General features: G+C 42.6%; 1 protein-coding gene across 1 annotated transcript in view; it reads left to right on the forward strand.

The window, feature by feature from the left end:
- Window positions 1-24,276, forward strand: part of LOC115192503 (cytosolic carboxypeptidase 6) — a 460,539-nt gene that overhangs the window by 402,120 nt on the left and 34,143 nt on the right. The window contains exons 7-8 of the mRNA XM_029751097.1: window positions 11,439-11,528; window positions 13,331-13,445. Of these exons, the coding sequence (XP_029606957.1) occupies window positions 11,439-11,528; window positions 13,331-13,445 (205 nt within the window). The remainder of the gene's footprint in view (window positions 1-11,438; window positions 11,529-13,330; window positions 13,446-24,276) is intronic.

The following is a 24,276-nucleotide window of genomic DNA, read 5'->3' on the forward strand; positions in this document are numbered from 1 at the left end:
GAAGGGAAGAGGAGAAGTCAAAGTTTGAGGAAGGGACTATGACTAATGCCTTTAAATGGAAAGCAGGCTTCTCTTCTGAGTTTGCACAATATATCCAATACAGCAAAAGGGCTTTGCGCTTGACAGAGCTGTCTCTCTCTTTCTTATTAACATTAAGATCACTTTATTGGTCAATTACACGCAAGGTTCAGCCGAAATGTGACTTCTGCTTTAACCCAACCCCTCCGAAAGACACATTTTTTGGGAGTTGCGCGGGGCTGCCGTTTTTGTGGCAGTCAAAAGCATACAATGGGAAGGATTTACAAGCAACCTTTCAGTTGCCAACTCACTTCCCGACAGATTTTTTTCTCATCGGACCTAGGATTCAAACTGACAACCCTCTGGTTGCTGGCTCGCCTCTCTAACCTCTGGGCTACCTGCCACCCCATATGTTTTTCCCTTTATGGTAAGAGTGTCCTTACTGTTCTCTGCGTCAAATATCTACAGTTCTCTATACATTTGTAATCATATGGTGCTCTAAGAGACATGTGGAGTTGCATTTGAAGGTGTTATGATAAAATGGAGTGGGTTGTTTGCCTGGGAAAACACAGTCCATTGTTTTTACATGAGAGAGGAAGCTTATGGGGTGCCCTAGCTAAGCTGACCTCGGCTAATGCCTGCACAGATCTGTTGGAAAAGAACACAAAGGAACTGCAGGCTTACATGGTCAATTATTGCTGTGGGGCCATATCTCAGGTTGGGCTCCCTTATTTGCATAATTAGGAGTCCTTGAGCCAGGAAATTTGTGATAGCGCCTCATTAAAGAGAAAGTACCCACCCCACCCTCAGTCCTCAGCCCCTGCCATGGAGCTGTCACTTCCAATCGCCCATGACCTCAATTGTCATCACTCTTGCCCTTGAAGTGGAGAAATCTCTCTATTTCACAGGGACAAGGCATAAGGGCCTTGATTGCAGCAAATAGATCTGTAATCAGTAATCACACAGCGCTCAGTGCTTTTATCCTTTAGGCTTCATCTCCACTTGAGAGGCCGGGTTATATTTACATGCTACGTTTTCCAGGGTTTCTCTCTCGCCGTGATTCTGATATGTGTCACACCTGCCATTCTAATCCTCTTTTCAGGCTGACCGTGAAGTCTCCGCCACTGATGGTCCACTTCAGCTGTCCTCTTAACAGCTCTATAGTGATGGTCAGGGGAGCTGTGTTTCAGACAGAATAGTGACTTGACCCCTGTGGCTCCTCTTTCCTCTCAGTGGTCAATCCGCACCTTCGACCAACGTCAGCATTGCACATCATACTGTCCTGTGTTACATCTGCCTGGTACTAGAATATCATGGAATATGAGTCTGCGGTGGCTATCTGCTTTACATTTTCATTTTGTAGCAGTTAGAGAGGGAGTTGGAATCTAGATTTGTTATGATTGTTAGCTCTGTTGTCGGTCTGTGACAGTAGGGATGTTGTGGGGGCCAGGGGTATCTATCCGGGAGTGGATATGTGTGGCCTGTAGTGGGAAGGGACAGCGGATGGTTTAATGAGTGTATGAGGAGGCCTTGGCACCAACATGCCTCTCCAAAATAAGATGAGCTGAATAAATCTGAGAGAGACCAGAGGCTTTGTGCTCCCACAGTCTTATTTCCTGTCATGGCCTGACCTTTTCTGAAGGAAGAAAACAGTGCCATGAAGCTCTATTGCTTTTAAAGCCCTCTCTCTTCCTCTCTCTCTGTGTGTCCTTGAGGAGCAGAGGGTGGCAGGGGGGCAGAAAGGGGGGCTCTGATGGTTGTTCGGGCTCAGTCGACTGGGTAGAACAACTGTCTGCATTTTATTTCAAGGCCCTGTATAAATTTTACATGAGTGACAATTATAGCTATCCCCGAATATGACGCACAAACTGGCGAGCGTGTCGTGTTTCCACCTCGGGAAAGTGAAGCTAATTTATTACAGCGTAAAAGGCTCAGTGCGTTCAGAGGGAGTATGGATTTGGTAGGGGCTGGGGGCTGGGGGCTGCACTGGGTTATTGAAGTCTTCGGACAACAGAGTGGAAGGCAGCATTGGTCTCTCCTCACAGAGCCCACCTAGAGGCAGTGTGACTGTGGCATCATCTCACCCACTCACAGTCCCATAGAACTCAGTCAACCCTTCTGCTAATCCTCCTGTTCACTGGTTTTATTGGTCTCTGTGTTTTACATTAACCATTAATTACTTGAGTTAAAGGCCCAATGCAGCTGTTTAAAAAATATATATATATAAATATCAAATCATTTCTGGGTAAAAAAGTAACTTACTTTAATAGTTTTCCACTAAAATTGAAAAAAAAAGCTTTTTAATTGTTATTGGAAAAGACGTTTGGAACTCTGTAATTGGTCAATTAATCAATTTACCGCCTGGTGATGTCACCAGGCAAGCCGAAACTCCCGTCCAGGCAAACTGATTAGAAGGTCCTGTGTAGATTGTATTTTCAACCAGCGATTATCTGAAAATAACACTGATAAAATGTTTTCACACTTTTACAGGGTTAGTTTCATCAATTGTTGTACAATATGCTACAAAACACAGAAAAAAATTAATTTTGGACTGTACTGGGCCTTTAACAATACATGACCAAGTAAGGAAAATGCATCATGGCATAGTTTTGATGAGATAGTTAAACTCCAACTCAATAAACATTTTCCACAAAGTGTCTAGAATAACACCTGTAAAAAAATACCTCTGTAACAGACATATATAAAGTACATGAATACTGAATGGATGACAGTAGTATCCAATAAAAAAGCTGTCATCTATGCAGAATGTGACATCCCATGAATCCACCTGAGGAAAACAACAACCTCGGTTAATTGTATAATGTCAGAAGCCTTCTCAACAGAGGAGGCTGGTGGGAGGAGCTATAGGAAGACAAGCTCATTGTAATGGCTGGAATGGAATAAATGGATCAAACATATGGAATCCACATGTTTGACTCAATTCAATAAATGCCATTCCAGCCATTACAATGAGCAGCCTGTCTTCCTATAGCTCTACCCACTGGCCTCCTCTGCCTTTCAAGTCTTATCTACTTTAATTAGAAAGATTGAGGCTGTAGCAAAAAAAGCTGAACTGCACAATTGGAGTGACCTTCGAATTCCATAACATTTAGGTTGTTTGTCAAAGACACTTTTCATCTTTGATACAATTTACATATTTATCAGACCTGATCATAAAATGACATGTGGCGTATGTGACTTTCTCAGGTGAAAAATATGCTGAGAGAGCAGTTTGATGCTAAAGTGAGGGCATACATTTCCCTCCCTCCCTCCCTACCTCCCTCCCTCCCTCCGTCCATCCATCCATCCGTCCGTCCGTCTCTTTCTTCTACACACACACACACACACACACACACACACACACACACACACACACACACACACACTCTCCCTTTTACACTCACTTATTATCCTCCCTGACTCGTGACTTTCCTAATGTAAGTCCCCTCCTTATCTGCAGTGCTGTGACAGGCCCATTGAGGTCTGTGATGATGGGAGTGTTAAGAGGTTCATTACAGGTAGACCTGCTCAGCAAGGTACACTCTCAAAGCTCACCTCTTATCACCCCTCCACTCTGCTTATACAGCACTAAGGAGGGGGCATTGACAAAGACTAGATATCCAAGATAAAATACCAGGTTTTAAACTAAAACAAGTATGTTTTTCAAGGCTGACTGTATCTGTTTAACTATGACAAGTGTAGTTTGACGTTGACTTAGTCCTCTGTGGTGGCTTTAATTTGATTCCTTATCCTATCTCTGAGAATGTCTTTCAGTAGTTGCAGATGTCAGTGTATAAGCCTGGATAATAAACATGACATACACATGCACAGTTGAAGTCGGAAGTTTACATACACCTTAGCCAAAATACATTTAAACTCCGTTTTTCACAATTCCTGACATTTAATCCTAGTAAAAATTCCGTGTCTTAGGGCAGTTAGGATCACCACTTTATTTTAAGAATGTGAAATGTCAGAATAATAGTAGAGAGAATGATTTATTTCAGCTTTTATTTATTTCATCACATTCCCAGTGGGTCAGAAGTTTACACACACTCAATTAGTATTTGGTAGCATTGCCTTTAAATTGCTTAACTTGGGTCAAACGTTTCAGGTAATTTTGGCCCATTCCTCCTGACAGAGCTGGTGTAACTGAGTCAGGTTTGTAGGCCTCCTTGCTCACGCACGCTTTGGAAGTATGATTGGGGTCATTGTCCATTTGGAAGACCCGTTTGCGACCAAGATTTAACTTCCTGACTGATGTCTTGAGATGTTGCTTCAATATATCCTTCAATATATCCTACCTCATGATTACATTTTACATTTAAAAAAAAAAAAAAAAAAAAAAATGTAAAATGTAAATTACATCTATTTTGTGAAGTGCATCAGTCCCTCCTGCAGCAAAGCACACCCACAACATGATGCTGCCACCCCCGTGCTTCACGGTTGGGATGGTGTTCTTCGGCTTGCAAGCCTCCCCCGTTTTGCTCCAAACATAATGATGGTCATTATGGCCAAAAGGTTCTATTTTTGTTTCATCGGACCAGAGGACATTTCTCCAAAAAGTACCATCTTTGTCTCCATGTGCAGTTGCAAACCGTAGTCTGGCTTTTTTATGGCGGTTTTGTAGCAGTGGCTTCTTCCTTGCTGAGCGGCCTTTCAGGTTATGTCAATACTGTGGATATAGATACTTTTGTACCTGTTTCCTCCAGCATATTCACAAGGTCCTTTGCTGTTGTTCTGGGATTGATTTGCACCTTTCGCACCAAAGTACGTTCTTCTCTAGGAGACAGAACGCATCTCCTTCCTGAGCGGTATGATGGCAGTGTCGTCCCATGGTGTTTATACTTCCGTACTATTGTTTGTACAGATGAACGTGGTACCTTCAGGCATTTGGAAATTGCTCTCAAGGATGAACCAGACTTGTGGAGGTCTACAATTTTTTTCTGAGGTCTTGGCAGATTTCTTTTGATTTTCCCATGATGTCAAGCAAAGAGGCACTGAGTTTGAAGGTAGGCCTTGAAATACATGCACAGGTAGGGTAGCATACTGGTTAGAGCGTTGCACTAGTAACCGAAAAGTTGCAAGATCGAATCCCCACGCTGACAAGGTACAAATCTGTCATTCTACCCCTGAACAAGGCAGTTAACCACTGTTCCTAGGTTGGCATTGAAAATAAGAATTTGTTCTTTACTGATTGGATTTAAAAATAAATTATAAAAGGTACACCTCCAGTTGACTCAAATGATGTCAATTAGCCTAACAGAAGCTTCTAAAGCCCTGACATAATTTTCTGGAATTTTCCAAGCTGTTTAAAGGCACAGTCAACTTAGTGTATGTAAACTTCTGACTCACTGGAATTGTAGTACAGTGAATTATAAGTGAAATAATCTGTCTGTAAACAATTGTTGGAAAAATGACTTGTGTCATGCACAAAGTAGATTTCCTAACCGACTTGCCAAAACTATAGTTTGTCAACAAGAAATTTGTGGAGTGGTTGAAAACGAGCTTTAATGACTCCAACCTAAGTGTATGTAAATTTCCGACTTCAACTGTATAAAACTGTCTTTCCAATGCTTAGCCAAAATAAAGTGAGCAAAAAACTGAGTTTGCCTCTACATAAGGGTCCCCCCCCCAAAAAAAGTACATACACCAGGATATCAGCTCCAAGTGATTTTAATTTAAGAAATCTGTTCCCAAGTATTCCCACATGTAATAAAGAAACACGTGATTGTATACAAATGTAAGCAAGGTTTGAAATTATTATGTTTTAGTCAAACATTATGTCTGTTTGGGCTTGTGGTCAATTTGCAGTCTACAATTTATTTGTAATGATGTTCCGGCCCCTCGACCACCCGCTTAAGAAAAATGTCTCCCGGGGCTGAATTTTTTTGATGTTCCCTGTTCTACAGCATATTTGTCTTGTGTTAAAAGGTTTTATTTCACTCCCCCCTAGACTAGTATCTTTCTGTGTATTTGTATTTGTTGGGATTACAGAGCCCCCTGCTGATCTTTAGCGGCACCTTCAGGCAAGGCTGTGCCACTGCAGCTGTGTGCTGTGTTACGCGTATGGGGGCTGGAACCTGTGGTGCTGTTAGGCTGAACGCTCGGCTGGGCAGAGGCAGAGGCAGAGGCAGAGGCAGAGGCAGAGGCAGAGGTAGAGGCAGAGGTAGAGGCAGAGGCAGAGGCAGACAGACAGAGCTGCAGGGGAGTGCTTGGGCTGAGGAGGCAGCAGGGACCCTATGCACTCTCCATACACTGCACTAAGATAAACTGTAGATCTTCGCTAAGCTGCAAGCCTGGTAGAAATTGCACTGATGAAGTGCAAGGGCAAATTAGCATAAAATATATATTTCTACCAGAGCATTATTTTCTAACCCCACAAGGATTTGTGTTGTGTGGTGGCTGTTGGAGTCTGTTTTAAGACTGTTTGTTTTAATGTGGAGGGGCTTTGTGTGCATGCTAGGTTTACTCTGTAAGTCCTCTCTGAATGGAACACTCCTGTGATCGCCCACGGCACAATATGGGCACTGTTCCATTGTTGTGCATCAGGAGTCATGTCGTGTCGGGTCGAGGCCAAGGTGGAATTCATAACTGATGGAATTTCACACCCAAGTGAGCGCCGGGCCTGGTGAAACGCAAGCACTCACATTTACAAGAAACGCCCCGGCTGTTCCGCCGAGACTCCTGAATGGCAAAGTCATTTGTCTCTGTGAAGGGCAAAGAGAGAAAAAGAGGGAACTATCTTTTTTCTTCTCTTTTAAAAACAGAATAATGCTTTATGTTTATGCACCCCCCACCCCCCCTTCCCCACACACACACACCAGAAATCCATGTTTTCCAAGGCCCTCAGAAACGTAATTGGAATTAAAGACGGGAAAGGGTGTGCAGCCAATTGCCAATTAGCATTTTCTCAGCTCAGCAGAAGCTCAGGGGGGATCAATAGGATATTAAGTTTGTGTACATAGCAATAAGACACACAATCACTTCCAGCCATTAGCAACACTAAACGTGTGGAGAAATGTCGACCTCCGATGGCTGCGTTCTGTGAAAATCATTTGGCAGTATTCAAGCTTGGCTGAAGTGCATTGGTACAGTTTGCTTCCATTGGGCACAATAGTATTCGGCTCTGACAAATAGTATTCTTTAGAAACTCTGAGATGGTAAGATGGAATCTTACACTTGAGTATCTTTAGAATCACTGAGGACCAACTGCAGCAAACAACACAGTTATAGGCTCATGTCGGGTTCTCCAAACATCCACATTAAAAAATGCTATACTATTCATTGGTTAAATACTATAGCGTTTTTGTTGACTTTACTGTAGTATTCACTGTAGTGTTTATTGTAGTTTTACAGACATAACTGTAGTATAGTGTAGTATTTACAGTTTACTGTAGTATAAATACTGTAGTAAGAAAAAACGGTATTATATACTATAGTAATAACTGTAGTTTTTTGTGGACTGTAATGTTTTTGGAGTGTTTTTACGGACATTACTGTTGTATTTACTGTAGTGTTTTTGCGGACTGTAGTGTTTTTGCGAACATCACTGTAGTTTTTAATGTTTTTTTATGGTCTGTAGTACACTGTAGTATTTACTATGGTGTTCTACAGTATAATACAACATGTTATAGTAAGTACTACACATGATCAAAGTATTCTGCAGTGTGTAGTATAGTATTATACAATATACTACAGTTTAATACATCATTCTATATTAAGTACTGTAGTATTCTATAGTAAACTGTAGTCTTTTTTCATGTGGGCAGGCCTGGTTTTCTCTTAGCATTGGTTAGAATCATCTCAAGAGAACCATCTTTCCAAACCACAGTGATTGGTTGTGGTATCAACTGCAAAGTAACTGTCTGTTATCACAGGCAGTGATACTTGCTCTCAAGCTGAAGTTCCTGCCTATCTCACAACCCTCCAGCATTGGGCCAGCCCACATAAAAAAAACAGTACTATACTATACTATGGTTTAAATACTATAATATTCACTGCAGTGTTTGTGTTTTTGCAGATTTTACTGTAGTATTCACTGTAGTGTTTTGCGGACTAAAGTCAGACTAAAGTAGTATACTGTATTATACTGTAGTATTTACAGTTAACTATAATTTAAATACTGTAGTAAGCATTCTATAGTAAGTACTACACATTATCAAACTTTACTACAGTGTGAAGTATAGTATTATACAGTATACTACAGTTTACTATAGAATTCTATAGTAAGTACTGTAGTAAACTGTAGTATTTTTTCATGTGGGAGTGACACAAAGGTCAAACTGACAAGGTAGAAAATCTGTCGATGTGCCCTTGAGCAAGGCACTTAACCCTAATTGCTCCAGGGTAGACCGTTGATAATGGCAGACCCTGGCTATGACCCCACTCTCTGAGGGTATCTCAGGGGGAGTGGGGATATGCAAAAAAAAATACAAAATCCAATTCGCACCCACCATCTCACAACCCTCAAAACATTAGCCACAGTCCCCTTTTACCCCCCCACCCCCCACCAAATTAAGAGCCATAAAGTAAACTCAGCAAAAAAAGAAACGTCCTCTCACTGTCAACTGTGTTAATTTTCAGCAAACTTAACATGTGTAAATATGTGGATGAACATAACAAGATTCAACAACTGAGGCATAAACTGAACATGTTCCACAGACATGTGACTAACAGAAATGGAATAATGTGTCCCTGAACAAAGGGGGGTCAAAATCAAAAGTAACAGTCAGTATCTGGTGTGGCCACCAGCTGTATTAAGTACTGCAGTGCATCTCCTCCTCATGGACTGCACCAGATTTGCCAGTTCTTGTTGTGAGATGTTACCCCACTCTTCCACCAAGGCACCTGCAAGTTCCTGGACATTTCTGAGGGGAATGGCCCTAGCCCTCACCCTCCGATCCAACAGGTCCCAGACGTGCTCAATGGGATTGAGGTCCGGGCTCTTCGCTGGCCATGGCAGAACACTGACATTCCTGTCTTGCAGGAAATCATGCACAGCACGAGCAGTATGGCTGGTGGCATTGTCATGCTGGAGGGTCATGTCAGGATGAGCCTGCAGGAAGGGTACCACATGAGGGAGGAGGATGTCTTCCCTGTAACGCACAGCATTGAGATTGCCTGCAATGACAACAAGCTCAGTCCGATGATGCTGTGACACACCGTCCCAGACCATGACGGACCCTCCACCTCCAAATCGATCCCGCTCCAGAGGACAGACCTCGGTGTAATGCTCATTCCTTCGACGATAAACGCAAATCCGACCATCACCCTTGGTGAGACAGAACCGCGACTCGTCAGTGAAGAGCACTTTTTACCAGTCCTGTCTGGTCCAGCGACGGTGGGTTTGTGCCCATAGGCGACGTTGTTGCCGGTGATGTCTGGTGAGGACCTGCCTTACAACAGGCCTACAAGCCCTCAGTCCAACCTCTCGCAGCCTATTGCGGACAGTCTGAACACTGATGGAGGGATTGTGCGTTCCTGGTGTAACTCGGGCAGTTGTTGTTGCCATCCTGTACCTGTCCCGCAGGTGTGATGTTCAGATGTACCGATCCTGTGCAGGTGTTGTTACACGTAGTCTGCCACTGCAAGCTGTCCGTCCTGTCTCCCTGTATCGCTGTCTTAGGCGTCTCACAGTACGGACATTTCAATTTATTGCCCTGGCCACATCTGCAGTCTTCATGCCTCCTTGCAGCATGCCTAAGGCACGTTCACACAGATGAGCAGGGATACTGGGCATCTTTCTTATGGTGTTTTTCAGAGTCAGTAGAAAGGCCTCTTTAGTGTCCTAAGTTTTCATAACTGTGACCTTAATTGCCTACCGTCTGTAAGATGTTAGTGTCTTAACGACCGTTCCACAGGTGCATGTTCATTAGTTGTTTATAGTTCATTGTACAAGCATGGTAAACAGTGTTTAAACCCTTTACAATGAAGATCTGTGAAGTTATTTGGATTTTTATGAATTATCTTTGAAAGACAGGGTCCTGAAAAAGGGACATTTCTTTTTTTGCTGAGTTTATTAGCTCTGTTCTTGCTTGTTTTTACGGACCGTGATAAATGTATATATTATTCAAAGAGCGTGCTGAATAATCCAGGCGCTTATTTAATGATTCATTCATGCGCTGGCTGAGAGTGAGGGGGAAGTATTTGTAGGTTGACCTGGGCACCAGTGATACCCCCTCCTCAATACCAGCCAAGGTGTCAATCCATCCTCTCCTCCATTGTGCTTGGCGTCTCTCTATCACTTATTCATCCACTGGACTCTCTGAAGATGCAAACGCACACCTTCCTCTTTGTGACCACTGGGCCACATGCCCAGAGATATATCCATTTTTCATATAGTTGAATATGATCCCTGCTATATGGAATGTTGTCATCCATATTGAATAAGAGACAAAGCGAAGGAAGGTTTGGCCTGTATGTGGTAATGTATGGTGTGTAACTATATATGTAGTGAGGTAGAGGGGGCCATTGTGGATGCAGAACAGATTCAGGGATATAGGCGGACTGTACCTGTGCTGTTGTGTTTCTGTGTGCTGCTTTGTCTGGTGAATACCAGCACTCCATTCAGCAGGTAACCATGTTGATGGTAATAAAACCTGTCTGCTCTCTTTGGAAATGAGAGGCAGAGCCTGGTGTTTGGAAATCCCATCATGTAGTTGATAATGAGGGGAACATTGTGCTACATGAACAAAGGCTACCGCGGCGTCAGAGCCCCGTACCGCCGTCCGCCACCCAGAACAGAGGAGGCAGGAATAGGTATGAGCGTGACTCGCAGCAGGTGGAGGCAGATCAGCATGTTAACAGCTTTTTGTCCAGCAGCACCGGTATTCATCCAGCCAATTTTATTAGCCTGAATGCAATTCTTCCTCATTTCCCCTGTAGCCTGGTACTTTCACAGAGAGAAAATAGCAGGCAGATTTGATTTATGGTGCATTAAGCTGGGCAGTCTATCATGGACATCATGTAGATTGTGAAAACATACCTCCAGCAGAATATCTCCAAATGGATCTGGAGGTCATTGTAGCATCTTTAGTGGGGAAAACCGTACATGGAATTTAATTTGCAGCATTAAAAAGAGCCTGTCTTTGGACAAATGGGTTAGAGGAGTCTCACTAGCACACATGTCACATAATTTCCATTGGGTCACAATGTCCCTTTTTAACAATGTTAAATAGAATTGATTTCCATCCCAGTCTGCAGATACTGTATGTTCCTTATTACACCAGCGTGCAGTAGTCACTGAATGTTGTCACTGAATTGACCTGAATGCTAATTTACACCGCATACCTGTGAAGTGTGTTTAGTGACCAATTAATTCTGACAGCAGGGCCCCAGTGTCCCTGACCATATTCTCATCTAACGTGTGTGTGTGTGTGTGTGTGTGTGTGTGTGTGTGTGTGTGTGTGTTTCATCTCCAGCTCAACAGAATCCAGAGAAGCAGAAGAAGCTTGTTGTCCTCACAGCCCGTGTACACCCTGGGGAGTCGCCTGCATCCTTCATCTGTCAAGGTATGTCTCTGTCTCCACCCATCTGGTAAGGTATGTCTCTGTCTCCACCCATCTGGCAAGGTATGTCTCTGTCTCCACCCATCTGGCAAGATAGGTATCCGTCTCCACCCCATCTGGCAATGTATGTCTCTGTCTTCACCCGTCTGTCATTGTATGTCTCTGTCTCCACCCATCTGGCAAGATAGGTATCTGTCTCCATCCATCTGGCAAGGTCGGTCTCTGTCTCCACCCATCTGGCAAGGTAGGTCTCTGTCTCCATCCATCTGGCAAGGTCGGTCTCTGTCTCCATCCATCTGGCAAGGTATGTCTCTGTCTCCACCCATCTGGCAAGGTAGGTCTCTGTCTCCATCCATCTGTCAAGATAGGTCTCTGTCTCCACGCATCTGTCAAGGTCGGTTTCTATCTCCACCCATCTCTAAAGGTAGGTCTCTATCTCCACCCATCTGTCAATGTAGGTCTTTGTCTCCACCCGTCTGGCAAGGTAGGTCTCTGTCTCCATGCATCTGTCAAGGTAGGTTTCTCTCTGCTCTATACACCTCCCTAATACACATGCGCACACACACACAAACACAAAGACACACACACAGCCCAGGTGGAGCATCTCACAAGCAGTTTGTCAAGTTCTCATGGAATTACAGGGAAATAAGTGGAAAAAGAAGCAGATGATTCAAAAAGAGCCTTGGCTTCCGCTCATACCTCCCTTAACGTGTCTGCCATTTTTCAGGCTTTCATTAAGATAGGCTCTTCAGGTGAGAAATACTTGTTTCATTGACAAGTAACTGAACTCCTGGAGGGTTTCTCTCCTCAACATAAAGGACATCTGAAGTGCAGAAAGAGTGAGTTACAGTTAATAAGATATCTTGTCTTGGGTCTTCTTTACTTTCCCATTGTTGAAAATCGAGTGTAAGAAACAGTTGAAAAACTCCCAGTTGGTGTCGTAGTGTTTGGTCACCACATAGCTCTGAGAGCAGACAGTGCACTTAGCTCAATGTGACTTTGAGCTCCACTTAGGACCAACCCCTGCTCCGACACGCAGATGTGCATGAAATCATTTCAGGAAGTCCGAGCAATTAGACGGCACACTATGTGGCCTGTACCTGTATCCCACGCTCTTTCTCTCCTCCTGCCTGCCACATTGACTCAATTAGAGAGCTTGTTATGCCTCCATTAGTGGTAACGAGCAGGACAGAGTGGGGCGGGCGGCTGGAGTAGGAGGGAGGGAGGGAGGCAGGGAGGGGTACACAGTGCTGGCTGTCGGCCCTCTCTGCTTCTTATTTACCTGTCAATTATCCTGCTTCAGTCCAGGGCTGTGGAGGGCTTTTCAGTGGCCGGCACTGTTTACATGTCTCAATGCTATCTTTCTCTGTCTCGCTCTCTTTTTCAATCTCCCTCTCGCTCTCTCTCTCGTTGGCTGTCTCTGTGTCTCATCTGTAGCAGATAGCGTTATCTCCCTCACTCAGTGTTTGAGGCCCTGTGGGCTAATCAGGTCCTCTGCGCTGTCTGTTTTTATCCCACTGTCAGCTCTATTCAATTTGTATCGATTTTGGGGGGATGTCTCAGGTTTCCCCTCTGATTTTTATAATGCTCCCCTTTTGTCCTTCTCTTTTTGTTTCTCAAAACTCAATTAACTGGGGCCTTGGGTTTTCTTTTCAAGTCAATTTTACTGGGAGTGTGTGTGAGGATGTGTGTGCATATTTGTGTGAATGAAATAGAATAGCTTTGAGCATGATTCTCTCCAGCCATACAGTAGAGTGAATCTGGAGGGCTTAATAACCCTGACAGTGTCCTTTGTATTGCTTTAGGAGTGATTGACTTCCTGGTCAGCCAGCATCCTGTAGCCGTAATCCTGCGTGACCATGTGATCTTTAAGATTGTACCCATGCTCAACCCTGACGGGGTCTACTTAGGCAACTACAGGTAAGCTCAACCATCGATATATATAATTCCCCTTTCTTCATGGACAAAAAGAGCAGTTCAGTTGTAATAATTTCCATCCTGTTGCTTGAGGTCTACTGAAAAGTTGTACTTTTGATGGATTCCGCTAGAGATTTCTGACTAGACTGCAGCACATTGCTAGTGCTAAAGAGAGATGCTGTGATGATGTGTTTGGTAACGCCCACTGTGGAGGTCCCCTACCAGATGATTTATGGGCCGCTAGATGCATGTGTGGGAATAGCAGGCTGGGCTGCCGGCCCTCTCATCTTCTATTTCTCCCTCTGCCTCCAAAGCGCCATCCCTGGAATATGAACTGCTGGCTTTCCTATTCTGCTGTCTCTTTTCTCCTCCGTTGACAGTTCAACTCAATGTAATTGCTGCAGTAGTCCAGGCTGTTGCAGGTACTCTAAATCAAATCACCTCTTATTCCCCACTGCTAGTTCTCAATCCAATCATGCGCGCAAAGACACACACACACACACACACACACACACACACACACACACACACACACACACACACACACACACACATCTTTCTGTCTCTATTCTTGCGTAAGATATATCTTGCCTGTGCCAAATGTATGCCCTTGCAGTACTGTGTCTCATATGCTGAGCTGTGTGTGTTTTCTGAGGCCATACACTCCATCCTTTGTTTAGCGTTGAGACACAGGCTCCATGGGCATCGTTTCCACCTCCCTCTCCATAATTGCCTTTTACTTAATGGGGTGGACATGAGGAATACAAATTCATTGAGATGATAGTGCTGCCACTGAACATGCGTTTGTGGCTGCCATCTAGTGGCCGCTCCCCCCCACTGCGTTGAGTCTGTCTGTAGATCAAGTGTGCTCTCTGGCAATGATGAGGTTAGACACATCTTGTTGCTAATTGTTCCGTTTTAAAGGCTGTTTTCATCAACTCTGGAAAATGATGCAGTCGGCCTGGCTGAATGGTGTGTGTGTGTGTGTGTGTGTGTGTGTGTGTGTGTGTGTGTGTGTGTGTGTGTGTGTGTGTGTGTGTGTGTGTGTGTGTGTGTGTGTGTGTGTGTGTGTCTTTGCGCGCATGATTGGATTGAGAACTAGCAGTGGGGAATAAAAGGTGATTTGATTTAGAGTACCTGCAACAGCCTGGACTACTGCAGCAATTACACTGAGTTGAACTGTCAACGGAGGAGAAAAGAGACAGCAGAATAGGAAAGCCAGCAGTTCATATTACAGGGATGGTGCTTTGGAGGCAGAGGGAGAAATAGAAGATGACTCCTCACCCACACTACGTCCAGGCACCACATCACCCCTGTCATCCGTGAACTCCACTGGCTTCCTGTCTACCAATGCATTAATTACAAGATCTCTCCCCCCCACACACACACAGAGAAATACACTACTAAGACACTCCTCTCTTCACCATACTGAACTGGGTTCGTATCCAGATACCGAAGTCTCCAAAGAAATACACTACTAAGACACTCCTCTCTTCACCATACTGAACTGGGTTCGTATCCAGATACCGAACTCTCCCCATACACCAATACAGCACACTCATTCTCTTCTTTGAGCCCACCCCTCTCTTTATTCATGTTTTTGTTTAGTTTGACGTTTTGTTTTGACTCCTGTTTGTTTGCTTTTGTTTTCATTTCTACAATTGTAAAGCGACTTTGGGTTTTTGAAAGCACTGTATGAGTCCTATGTATTATTATTATTATTATTATTATTATTATCTCCATATTAATATGATGTCAATTAGAGCGTCTCTTTCTGCCCCTACCAGTGAGGCCTAATTGGCCTTTCTGTGGGCTCAGCACGGCATCTGGGGGGGATCGAACAGATGCATGCAGGAAACAGAATCAATCACTGCTGACCACAGATGACTATCTCAGGCATGCACAGTGACACTGACACACAGACACAGGACCCCGTGAAAGTCATGGATACTGAGCAGCAGCAGCTGAATAGCCCAGAGTCCTTTCTTCCACAGCCAGTCTGACTAGAGGTCCTGGCATTAGCTGCTCTTTGACTGGAGTCCAATAATTAGCTACACTACATGGCCAAAAGTATGTGGACAACTGCTGTCGAACATCTCATTCCAGAATCATGTGCAAAAAATGAAAATGGAGTTGGTCTCCCCTTTGCTGCTATAACAGCCTCCACTCTCCTGGGAAGGCTTTCCACTAGATGTTGGAACATTGCTGTGGGGACTTGCTTCCATTAGGCCACAAGAGCATCAGTGAGGTCAGGCACTGATGTTGGGCGATTAGGCCTGGCTCTCAGTCGGCGTTCCAATTCATCCCAAAGGTGTTTTTTTTGGTATTGGTATTTTATTAGGATCCCCATTAGCTGTTGCAAAAGCAGCAGCTACTCTTCCTGGGGTCCACACATAACATGAAACATAATACAGAATGACATAATACAGATCAATGGACAAGGACAGCTCAAGGACAGAACAACATACATTTTTTTAAAGACACACGTAGCCTACATATTAATGCATACACACAAACTATCTAGATCAAATAGGGAGAGGCGTTGTGCCGCAAGGTGTTGCTTTATCTGTTTTTTGAAACCAGGGTTGCTGTTTATTTGAGCAATATGAGTTAGAAGGAAGTTCCATGCAATAAGGACTCTATATAATACTGTACGCTTTCTTGAATTTGTTCTGGGGACTGTGAAAAGACCCCTGGTGGCATGTCTGGTGGGATAAGTGTGTGTGTCAGAGCTGTGTGTAAGTTGACTATGCAAACAATTTGGGATTTTCAAAAAGAAGTGATGCAGTCAGTCTCTCCTCAACTCTTAGCCAAGAGAGACTGGCATGCATAGTATTTTATTATTTTTTATTTATTTTATTTATTGAATATCCAAAACATACAATATACTTGCAGTGAAGCCGCTCACCAACTACATCATACCAGTCATCCAACATATTCCCATTCAGAGCGACACACAGAAGCATCGAGGGTCAATGCCCTGCTCAAGGGCACGTTGACAAATCTACCACCAGGCCAAAAAATATGAACCCGAACCTTCCAAGATCCCCCCCACAGTTCCCCAAATTGCTGTCCCTCAACCATTCGAGACCCCCCCCCGAAGAAAAATGTCTATTATTTCCATTCCCCACCCCCAAGAACCTCCCAATGCACCAACAACCAAGAGAATGAACTAAAGAGAAAAAAGGAAAAGACAGAAGAGAACAGCAAACAACAATGCAAAAAATATATAATAAAACAAAATAATACATTTAAAACAAAGGACATCAAGGACAACTAAAATCATAACAGCAATGCCAACTGTATGTTTGTGTGCATAGTATTTATATCAGCCCTCTGATTACAATTGAGAGCAAAACGTGCCGCTCTGTTCTGGGCCGGCTGCAGCTTAACTAAGTCTTTCCTTGCAGCACTGGACCACACGACTGGACAATAATCAAGTTTATACAAAACTAGAGCCTGCAGAACTTGCTTTTTGGAGTGTGGTGTCAAAAACGCAGAGCTTCTCTTTATTACGGACAGACCTCTCCCAACTTTACAACGACTGAATCTATATGTTTTGACCATGACAGTTTACAATCTAAGGTAACGCCAAGTAATTTAGTCTCCTCAACTTGTTCAACAAACACACCATTCATTACCAGATTCAGCTGAGGTCTAGCGCTTAAGGAATGATTTATACCAAATACAATGCTCTTAGTTTTAGAGATGCTCAGGACCAGTTTATTACTGGCCACCCATTCCAAAAACAGACTGCAACTCTTTGTTAATAACCTGTTAGGGCTAGGGGGCAGTATTTACACGGCCGGATAAAAAACGTACCCGATTTAATCTGGTTACTACTCCTGCCCAGTAACTAGAATATGCATATAATTGTTGGCTTTGGATAGAAAACACCCTAAAGTTTCTAAAACTGTTTGAATGGTGTCTGTGAGTATAACAGAACTCATATGGCAGGCAAAAACCTGAGAAGATTTCATGCAGGAAGTGGCCTGTCTGACAAGGTGTTGTTGTTCTTGCCTCTGTTTATTGAAGACTAAGGATCTTAGCTGTAACGTGACACTTCCTATGGCTCCCATAGGCTCTCAGAGCCCGGGAAAAAGCTGAACGATATCGAGGCAGCCTCTGGCTGAAACACATTATCGCCTTTGACAAGTGGCCGATCAGAGGACAAAGGGCTTAGGCGCGTGCCCGAGTCGACACCATGCTTTATTTTCTTTAGTCTGTTTACCTAATTGCAGATTCCCGGTCGGAATATTATCGCTTTTTTACGAGAAAAATGGCATAAAAATTGATTTTAAACAGCGGTTGACATGCTTCGAAGTACGGTAATGAAATATTTAGAAATCTTTTGTCACGAAATGCGCCGTGCGCGTGACCCTTATTTACCATTCGGATTGTGTCTTGAATGCACGAACAAAACGCCGCTGTTGGAACATAACTATGGATTATTTGGGACCAAACCAACATTTGTTATTGAAGTAGAAGTCCTGGGAGTGCATTCTGACGAAGAACACCAAAGGTAATCAAACTTTTCTAATAGTAAATCGGAGTTTGGTGAAGGCTAAACTTGCTGGGTGTCTAAATAGCTAGCCCTGGGATGCCAGGCTATCTACTTAGAATATTGCAAAATGTGCTTTCACCGAAAAGCTATTTTAAAATCGGACATATCGAGTGCATAGAGGAGTTCTGTATCTATAATTCTTAAAATAATTGTTATGCTTTTTGTGAACGTTTATCGTGAGTAATTTAGTAAATTGTTAGTAAATTCGGCGGGAGTTTGCGGGGGGTATGCTAGTTCTGAACATCACATGCTAATGTAAAAAACTGGTTTTTGATATAAATATGAACTTGATTGAACAAAACATGCATGTATTGTATAACATAATGTCCTAGGTGTGTCATCTGATGAAGATCATCAAAGGTTAGTGCTGCATTTAGCTGTCTTCTGGGTTTTTGTGACATTATATGCTAGCTTGAAAAATGGGTGTCTGATTATTTCTGGCTGGGTACTCTGCTGACATAATCTAATGTTTTGCTTTTGTTGTAAAGCCTTTTTGAAATCGGACAGTGTGGTTAGATTAACGAGAGTCTTGTCTTTAAAATGCTGTAAAATAGTCATATGTTTGAGAAATTGAAGTAATAGCATTTCTAAGGTATTTGAATATCGCGCCACAGGATTCAACTGGCTGTTACGTAGGTGGGACGATTTGGTGCCACCTACCCTAGAGAGGTTAAGAGTTTCAGTGACTTAATTAGCTGTGGTTGCTGATGCGTATATGGTTGAATCATCAGCATACATGGACACACATGCTTTGTTTAATGCCAGTGGCAAGTCATTGGTAAAAATAGAAAAGAGTAGAGGGCCTAAAGAGCTGCCCTGAGGTACACCACACTTTATATGTTTGACATTAGAGAAGCTTCCATTAAAGAAAACCCTTTGAGTTCTATTAGATAGATAGATAGATAGATAGATAGATTGATAGATAGATAGATAGATAGATAGATAGATAGATAGATGATAGATAGATAGATAGATAGATAGATAGATAGATCGATCGATCTGAATCCACGATATGGCAGAGGTTGAAAAGCCATAGCACATAAGTTTTTTTCAACAACAGGTTATGGTCAATAATAGCAAAGGCTGCACTGAAATCTAACAGTACAGCTCCGACAATCTTCTTATTATCAATTTCTTTCAACCAATCATCAGTCATTTGTGTCAGTGCAGTACATGTTGAGTGCCCTTCTCTATAAGCATTCTTAAAGTCTGTTAATTTGTTTACAGAGAAATTGTATTGTATTTGGTCAAACACAATTTTTTCCAACAGTTTGGTAAGAGCTGGCAGCAACCTCAGGTCTCTGTTAGAATCAGTAAAGGCCGCTTTACCACTCTTGGGTAGCGGAATTACTTTGGCTTCCCTCCAGGCCTGAGGACAAAGTCTTTCCTCTAGGCTCAGATTAAAAATAGGTGTGGCTATAGAGTCAGCTACCATCCTCAGTAGCTTCCCATCTAAGTTGTCAATGCCAGGAGGTTTATCATTATTTATCGATAACAATCATTTTCCCACCTCTCCCACACTAACTTTACAAAATTCAAACTTGCAATGCTTTTCATACATGAAGGGAACTCATTTGCGCCAGCTGTATGGTTAGTGAGAAAGTGCATATTGCAAATGTACGGTGCCGTACTGTGCAAGCCTAACCCGATAAATCCGCGGACGGCATTGTGCCGCTCACCGGGGCCAGATCTTCCGGGAAGTCATCGAACAGAGTTTCTCGGACCTTTGGTTTCCGTTTAATAAAATGTTCAAATTTTGGTCATTTCTCTCCAGTCCCGGATTATACCACAGGAGGGCGAATGGAATCATATTGCAAATGTAACAAACATCACCAATCACGACTCGGCTTTTTCTCCTAAACGGAAAAGACTTCGAAGACGAAACTTGGTGAGCATGGGTTTGGCATAATGGGCAGTTGGCCCTGAACAGGATGGAGTCGAGGCCTCGACGCTTTTCGAGTTAAGGCCATTTTTCTGGGATTGAAAGTCAAACATGAAAATAGAGTGCTGATTTGACCGCTTCACATCAAAGTACATGAGCCTACGGTGTCAGGAAAAAAAGAACCAGACATTTACCAATGGTCATTTCAGAGAAATTGTACAATGGCAAATTGGTGATATTCAAAAATAGGAGGGTTTTTTCCAAAAAAGTTACAGATCCAGTTGCAGCGTGTTCAGATGAGTCCGTTAAGGCAGGTTACGGAGCTCTGTGAGATTTCTGTGATTTTCTGTGATTTTCTGAAACAACACACACTTGTTCAACCCTCTGTAAATAAGTCAGTTCTTAACGTAAAGACTTAAAACTCAATATTCTATAAGAGCCTAACCCAAGGAGGATATGTGTTCACTTTCAGCTTCCTGTGTCAACCAGAAGTGCCTTAAAATGGTGTCATATGGGCTGTTTTGAAGGGTTAAAAAGGTCAGATCTTTCCACAACTTCATATGTGTGACTAGGTAACCATAATGAACTGTAAATCAGTCATTTATCCCATCAGATGTCAAAGAAAAGCTCTCTCACACACACACACACACAGCAAGGATGGAGTGACACAGTGCGGTGCTTAAAGAAACACAGAGCCTGCAATGGCATTACCATTATCTCTAGGCTGTGCCGAGTTCAACGAGACGCCCCGCTTGACCGTAGCTCGCTCTGAGAGCAGTAACCGTGAAGATAAGTAGACAAAATATGAAGCCTGAACCAAAATGTCAAGTGCTTTTGGGTGACAGCGAGAGAACCGTTAGGGTTAGAAGCACAATTCGACCTCAGGAGCGTTTCTGAGGACCTCCCGATCTGTGCAAGCCTAACCTTGACCATGTGGCATTAACCCTTCACAGTGAAAAGAAGGTGTTTAGATCAAACAGCGTGCAATGACTTCTCTCCCCATAGGAATACATTGACTATTCTCCTAAATTCAACCTGAAGCCTATGTGGGTTATGAATGCCTTATGAACCTGTCTTCTATAAAAATCCATCAGGCTACTGTGAGGTCTACCTGTGTCGATTCTAAGCTTCCTGTGCCAACCGAAAGTTGTTAAAAACACCTTAAAGCTGTTGTAATATAACCAACCTGCAGAATGTGAAAATCACGCAACTCAACCCTGTGTCATTCAGTCAATTCTTAAGGTAAAGACTTCATATTCAGGATTCTGTTTATGCCTACCCCAAAGACAACGTGTCTCGATTATAAGCTTCCTGTGCCAACCGGAAGGGCCTTAAATAGGGGTCACAGTAGCTGTTTTGAAGGGTTAGAAAAGTCACATCTTTCCAAAACTTCATATGTGTGACTAGGTAACCCTCATGAACTGTAAATCAGTCTTTTTTCCCATCAGATTTGCAACAAAAAATTAACACACACACACAGCTAGGCCATAGTGACACAGTGTGGGGCTTAGAGGCTTATAGCGCCTGCAATAGTTATTTTCGTTCGAACGATTCAAGAACCGTCAGACATAGAGCTCTGAAACTTTAGAAACCTGTTCTAGAGCTCAAGTTGATAGTGCACGGTGAGTTATGTGGCTCTAGAAGGTTCTCAGACCGAGAAACAGCCTCGTGCATTTGCAATATGTTCAATTCATTTTGAATATCACGAACATGGCGACATGTAGAAATGTCCCAGAGTCGCAAGACGAGGTGCATTGAAACCGCCTCGGCCCATAGAGACGGACACCAAAGTTTCTGTCCAATAGCTCATTCAGGGACCCCGTAGTAACGCCCTGAAAAAGTGGATTTTCAGCACCAATTAAGGCCAATGACCTATCGAGCCGAAACTTGGGATTCGGGGTTGCCTCACATAGGCCTACACATAATGTTAGAGCTGGACCCGCAGCTAGAACGTAGCTATGTGTTTTATGTTTTTTTTATGGTTAAAACTGAAGGCGCTGTGAATTTATGGGCCTGTTCTGACATATGTGATAGTTGGCTTCTATACGAGTTGGAAAAAGTGGATTTGGTGTCAGATGGTATCAGTTTGGTGTCAGAATGACATCTAATTGACTGATGGACGCTGACTTGCTGGGTGACGAGCGTGACGAACCACAGTCACTGCACGGCTATCCTGAGTTCATCGGGCCAGTCAATTATGCATTTCTGCAGTATTTTTGAGCATGCCTAAATTCGTGATGCTAAATGCCCATTGAATCATATTGCAAATGTAACGCGCATTTGCAATATGATTCAACAGCAAAAAATATCACCAAAGTTGACATGATGAAATCAACACAACGAGCGATGGAGAGGAACCACAGTCACTGCACGGCCATCCCCAGTTCATCGGGCCAGTCAATTATGCATTTCTGCAGTAATTTTGAGCATGCCAAATTCGTGATGCTAAATGCCCATTGAATCATATTGCAAATGTAATGCGCATTTGCAATATGATTCAACAGCAACAAATATCACCAAAGTTGACATGATGAAATCAACACAACGAGCGATGGAGAGGAACCACAGTCACTGCACAGCCATCCCGAGATCATCGGGCCAGTCAATTATGCATTCTGAGCATGTTAAATTCATAAAAAATGTTAAAAACAACAGAGTCCCACTTCTCCCTCATCATACATGACAAATAATATATAATATAGCCTTCCCTGTAGCTCAGTTGGTAGAGCATGGTGTTTGCAACACCAGGGTTGTGGGTTCGATTCCCACGGAGGGCCAGCACAGAAAAAAAAAATGTATGAAATGTATGAAATTGTATGAAATGTATGCATTCACTACTGTAAGTCGCTCTGGATAAGAGTGTCTGCTAAATGACGTAAATGTAAATAGACCATCTACATTGATTCATGGCTTAACATAGGGCTATATATAATTTGGCCAGTATAAATGCCATTTGGACCATGGTTCACTGACTTTTGGGTTTGGAAACCGACTTCCTATGATCGTACATGGCAAAAGGACAAACATCCTGTTTTGGCACATTCAATACTTTCATACATGTATAATTGACAAAAAAAGAATTGGACATTTCATTTGCACATTTCTAATGGCATTTGGCAAAAAAATGAAGAAAAAAATGTCACTTTTGACTTCCTATGAAATCATATTCCAAATGCACAAAACATATGCCTTATGCACAAGCAAAAGCAACCCAAAAAATTATGTCAATAAAATACGTCAAAAGTATGTTCATACAGCTCTTATACATGTGTAATTGACATAAAAATCGGGGAAAAAATCGAAAAACGGTCCAGAAACCAGTTTTTTAAGGGGGTGATAAGTTTTCCAAAAAAAATGAATTTTTTTCACAATTTGACTCTTGGGTCTTAACTTGTGTTACATTTGCAATAAGAAAATTCACTGCGGAGAGCCCTCGCCATCTATTGGATATTTGCTGTGATTTGGCACATTCAATACTTTCATAATTGACAAAAAAAAGATTTGGACATTTCATTTGCACATTTCTAATAGCATTTGGCAAAAAAAGTCACTTTTGACTTCCTATGAAATCATATTCCAAATGCACAAAACATATGCCTTATGCACAAGCAAAAGCAACCCAAAAAATGATGTCAATAACATATGTCAAAAGTATGTTCATACAGCTCTTATACATGTGTAATTGACATAAAAATTGAAAAATAAATCGAAAAACGGTCCAGAAATCACTTTTTTAAGGGGGTGATAAGTTTTTTTTTAAATTCATTTTATCAAAATTTGACCCTTGGGTGTTGACTTGTGTATCATTTGCTATATGAAAATCCACGGTGGAGCGTGCTCGCCATCTAATGGATTTTCGGGGTGTTACAATTGGCAATCCCCATAAGAAAATCGCAATATGATTTCGATGGAGATGGACCGCTTTGGGTGGTATTTACATTAGAGTGTATGATTCGTGCTCTGCCAATATGTTCCCATGTTATTTTGTCCAGTTCAGGGGGGTGTTCCCTTACTTTCATTATTTGTTTTTTTATGCATGAATACAATTGCTCACTGTTCGTTGTTTGCATTTCCTGCCTAAGTTATCCCACTTTGCCAATTAAATAATCATTAAAATAATTGGCAATATCAAATGGTTTTGTGATGAGTAAGCCATCTGATTCGATAAAAGATGGAGATGAATTTGTCTTTCTGCCCATAATTTCATTTAAAGTCATCAAAAAGTTATTTCATTGATCTTGGCTTCATAATAAAATGTATTTTTCTTTTTGTTGAGTTTAGTCACATAATTTCTCAATTTTCAGTTTGTAAGCCAGTCAGATGTGCAGCCAGCCAACTTATTAGCCACTCGTTTTGCCCCATCTCTTTCAACCATACAGTTTTTCAAT

This window comes from Salmo trutta, chromosome 4 (assembly GCF_901001165.1).
Source record: "Salmo trutta chromosome 4, fSalTru1.1, whole genome shotgun sequence".
Lineage (NCBI taxonomy): Eukaryota > Metazoa > Chordata > Actinopteri > Salmoniformes > Salmonidae > Salmo > Salmo trutta.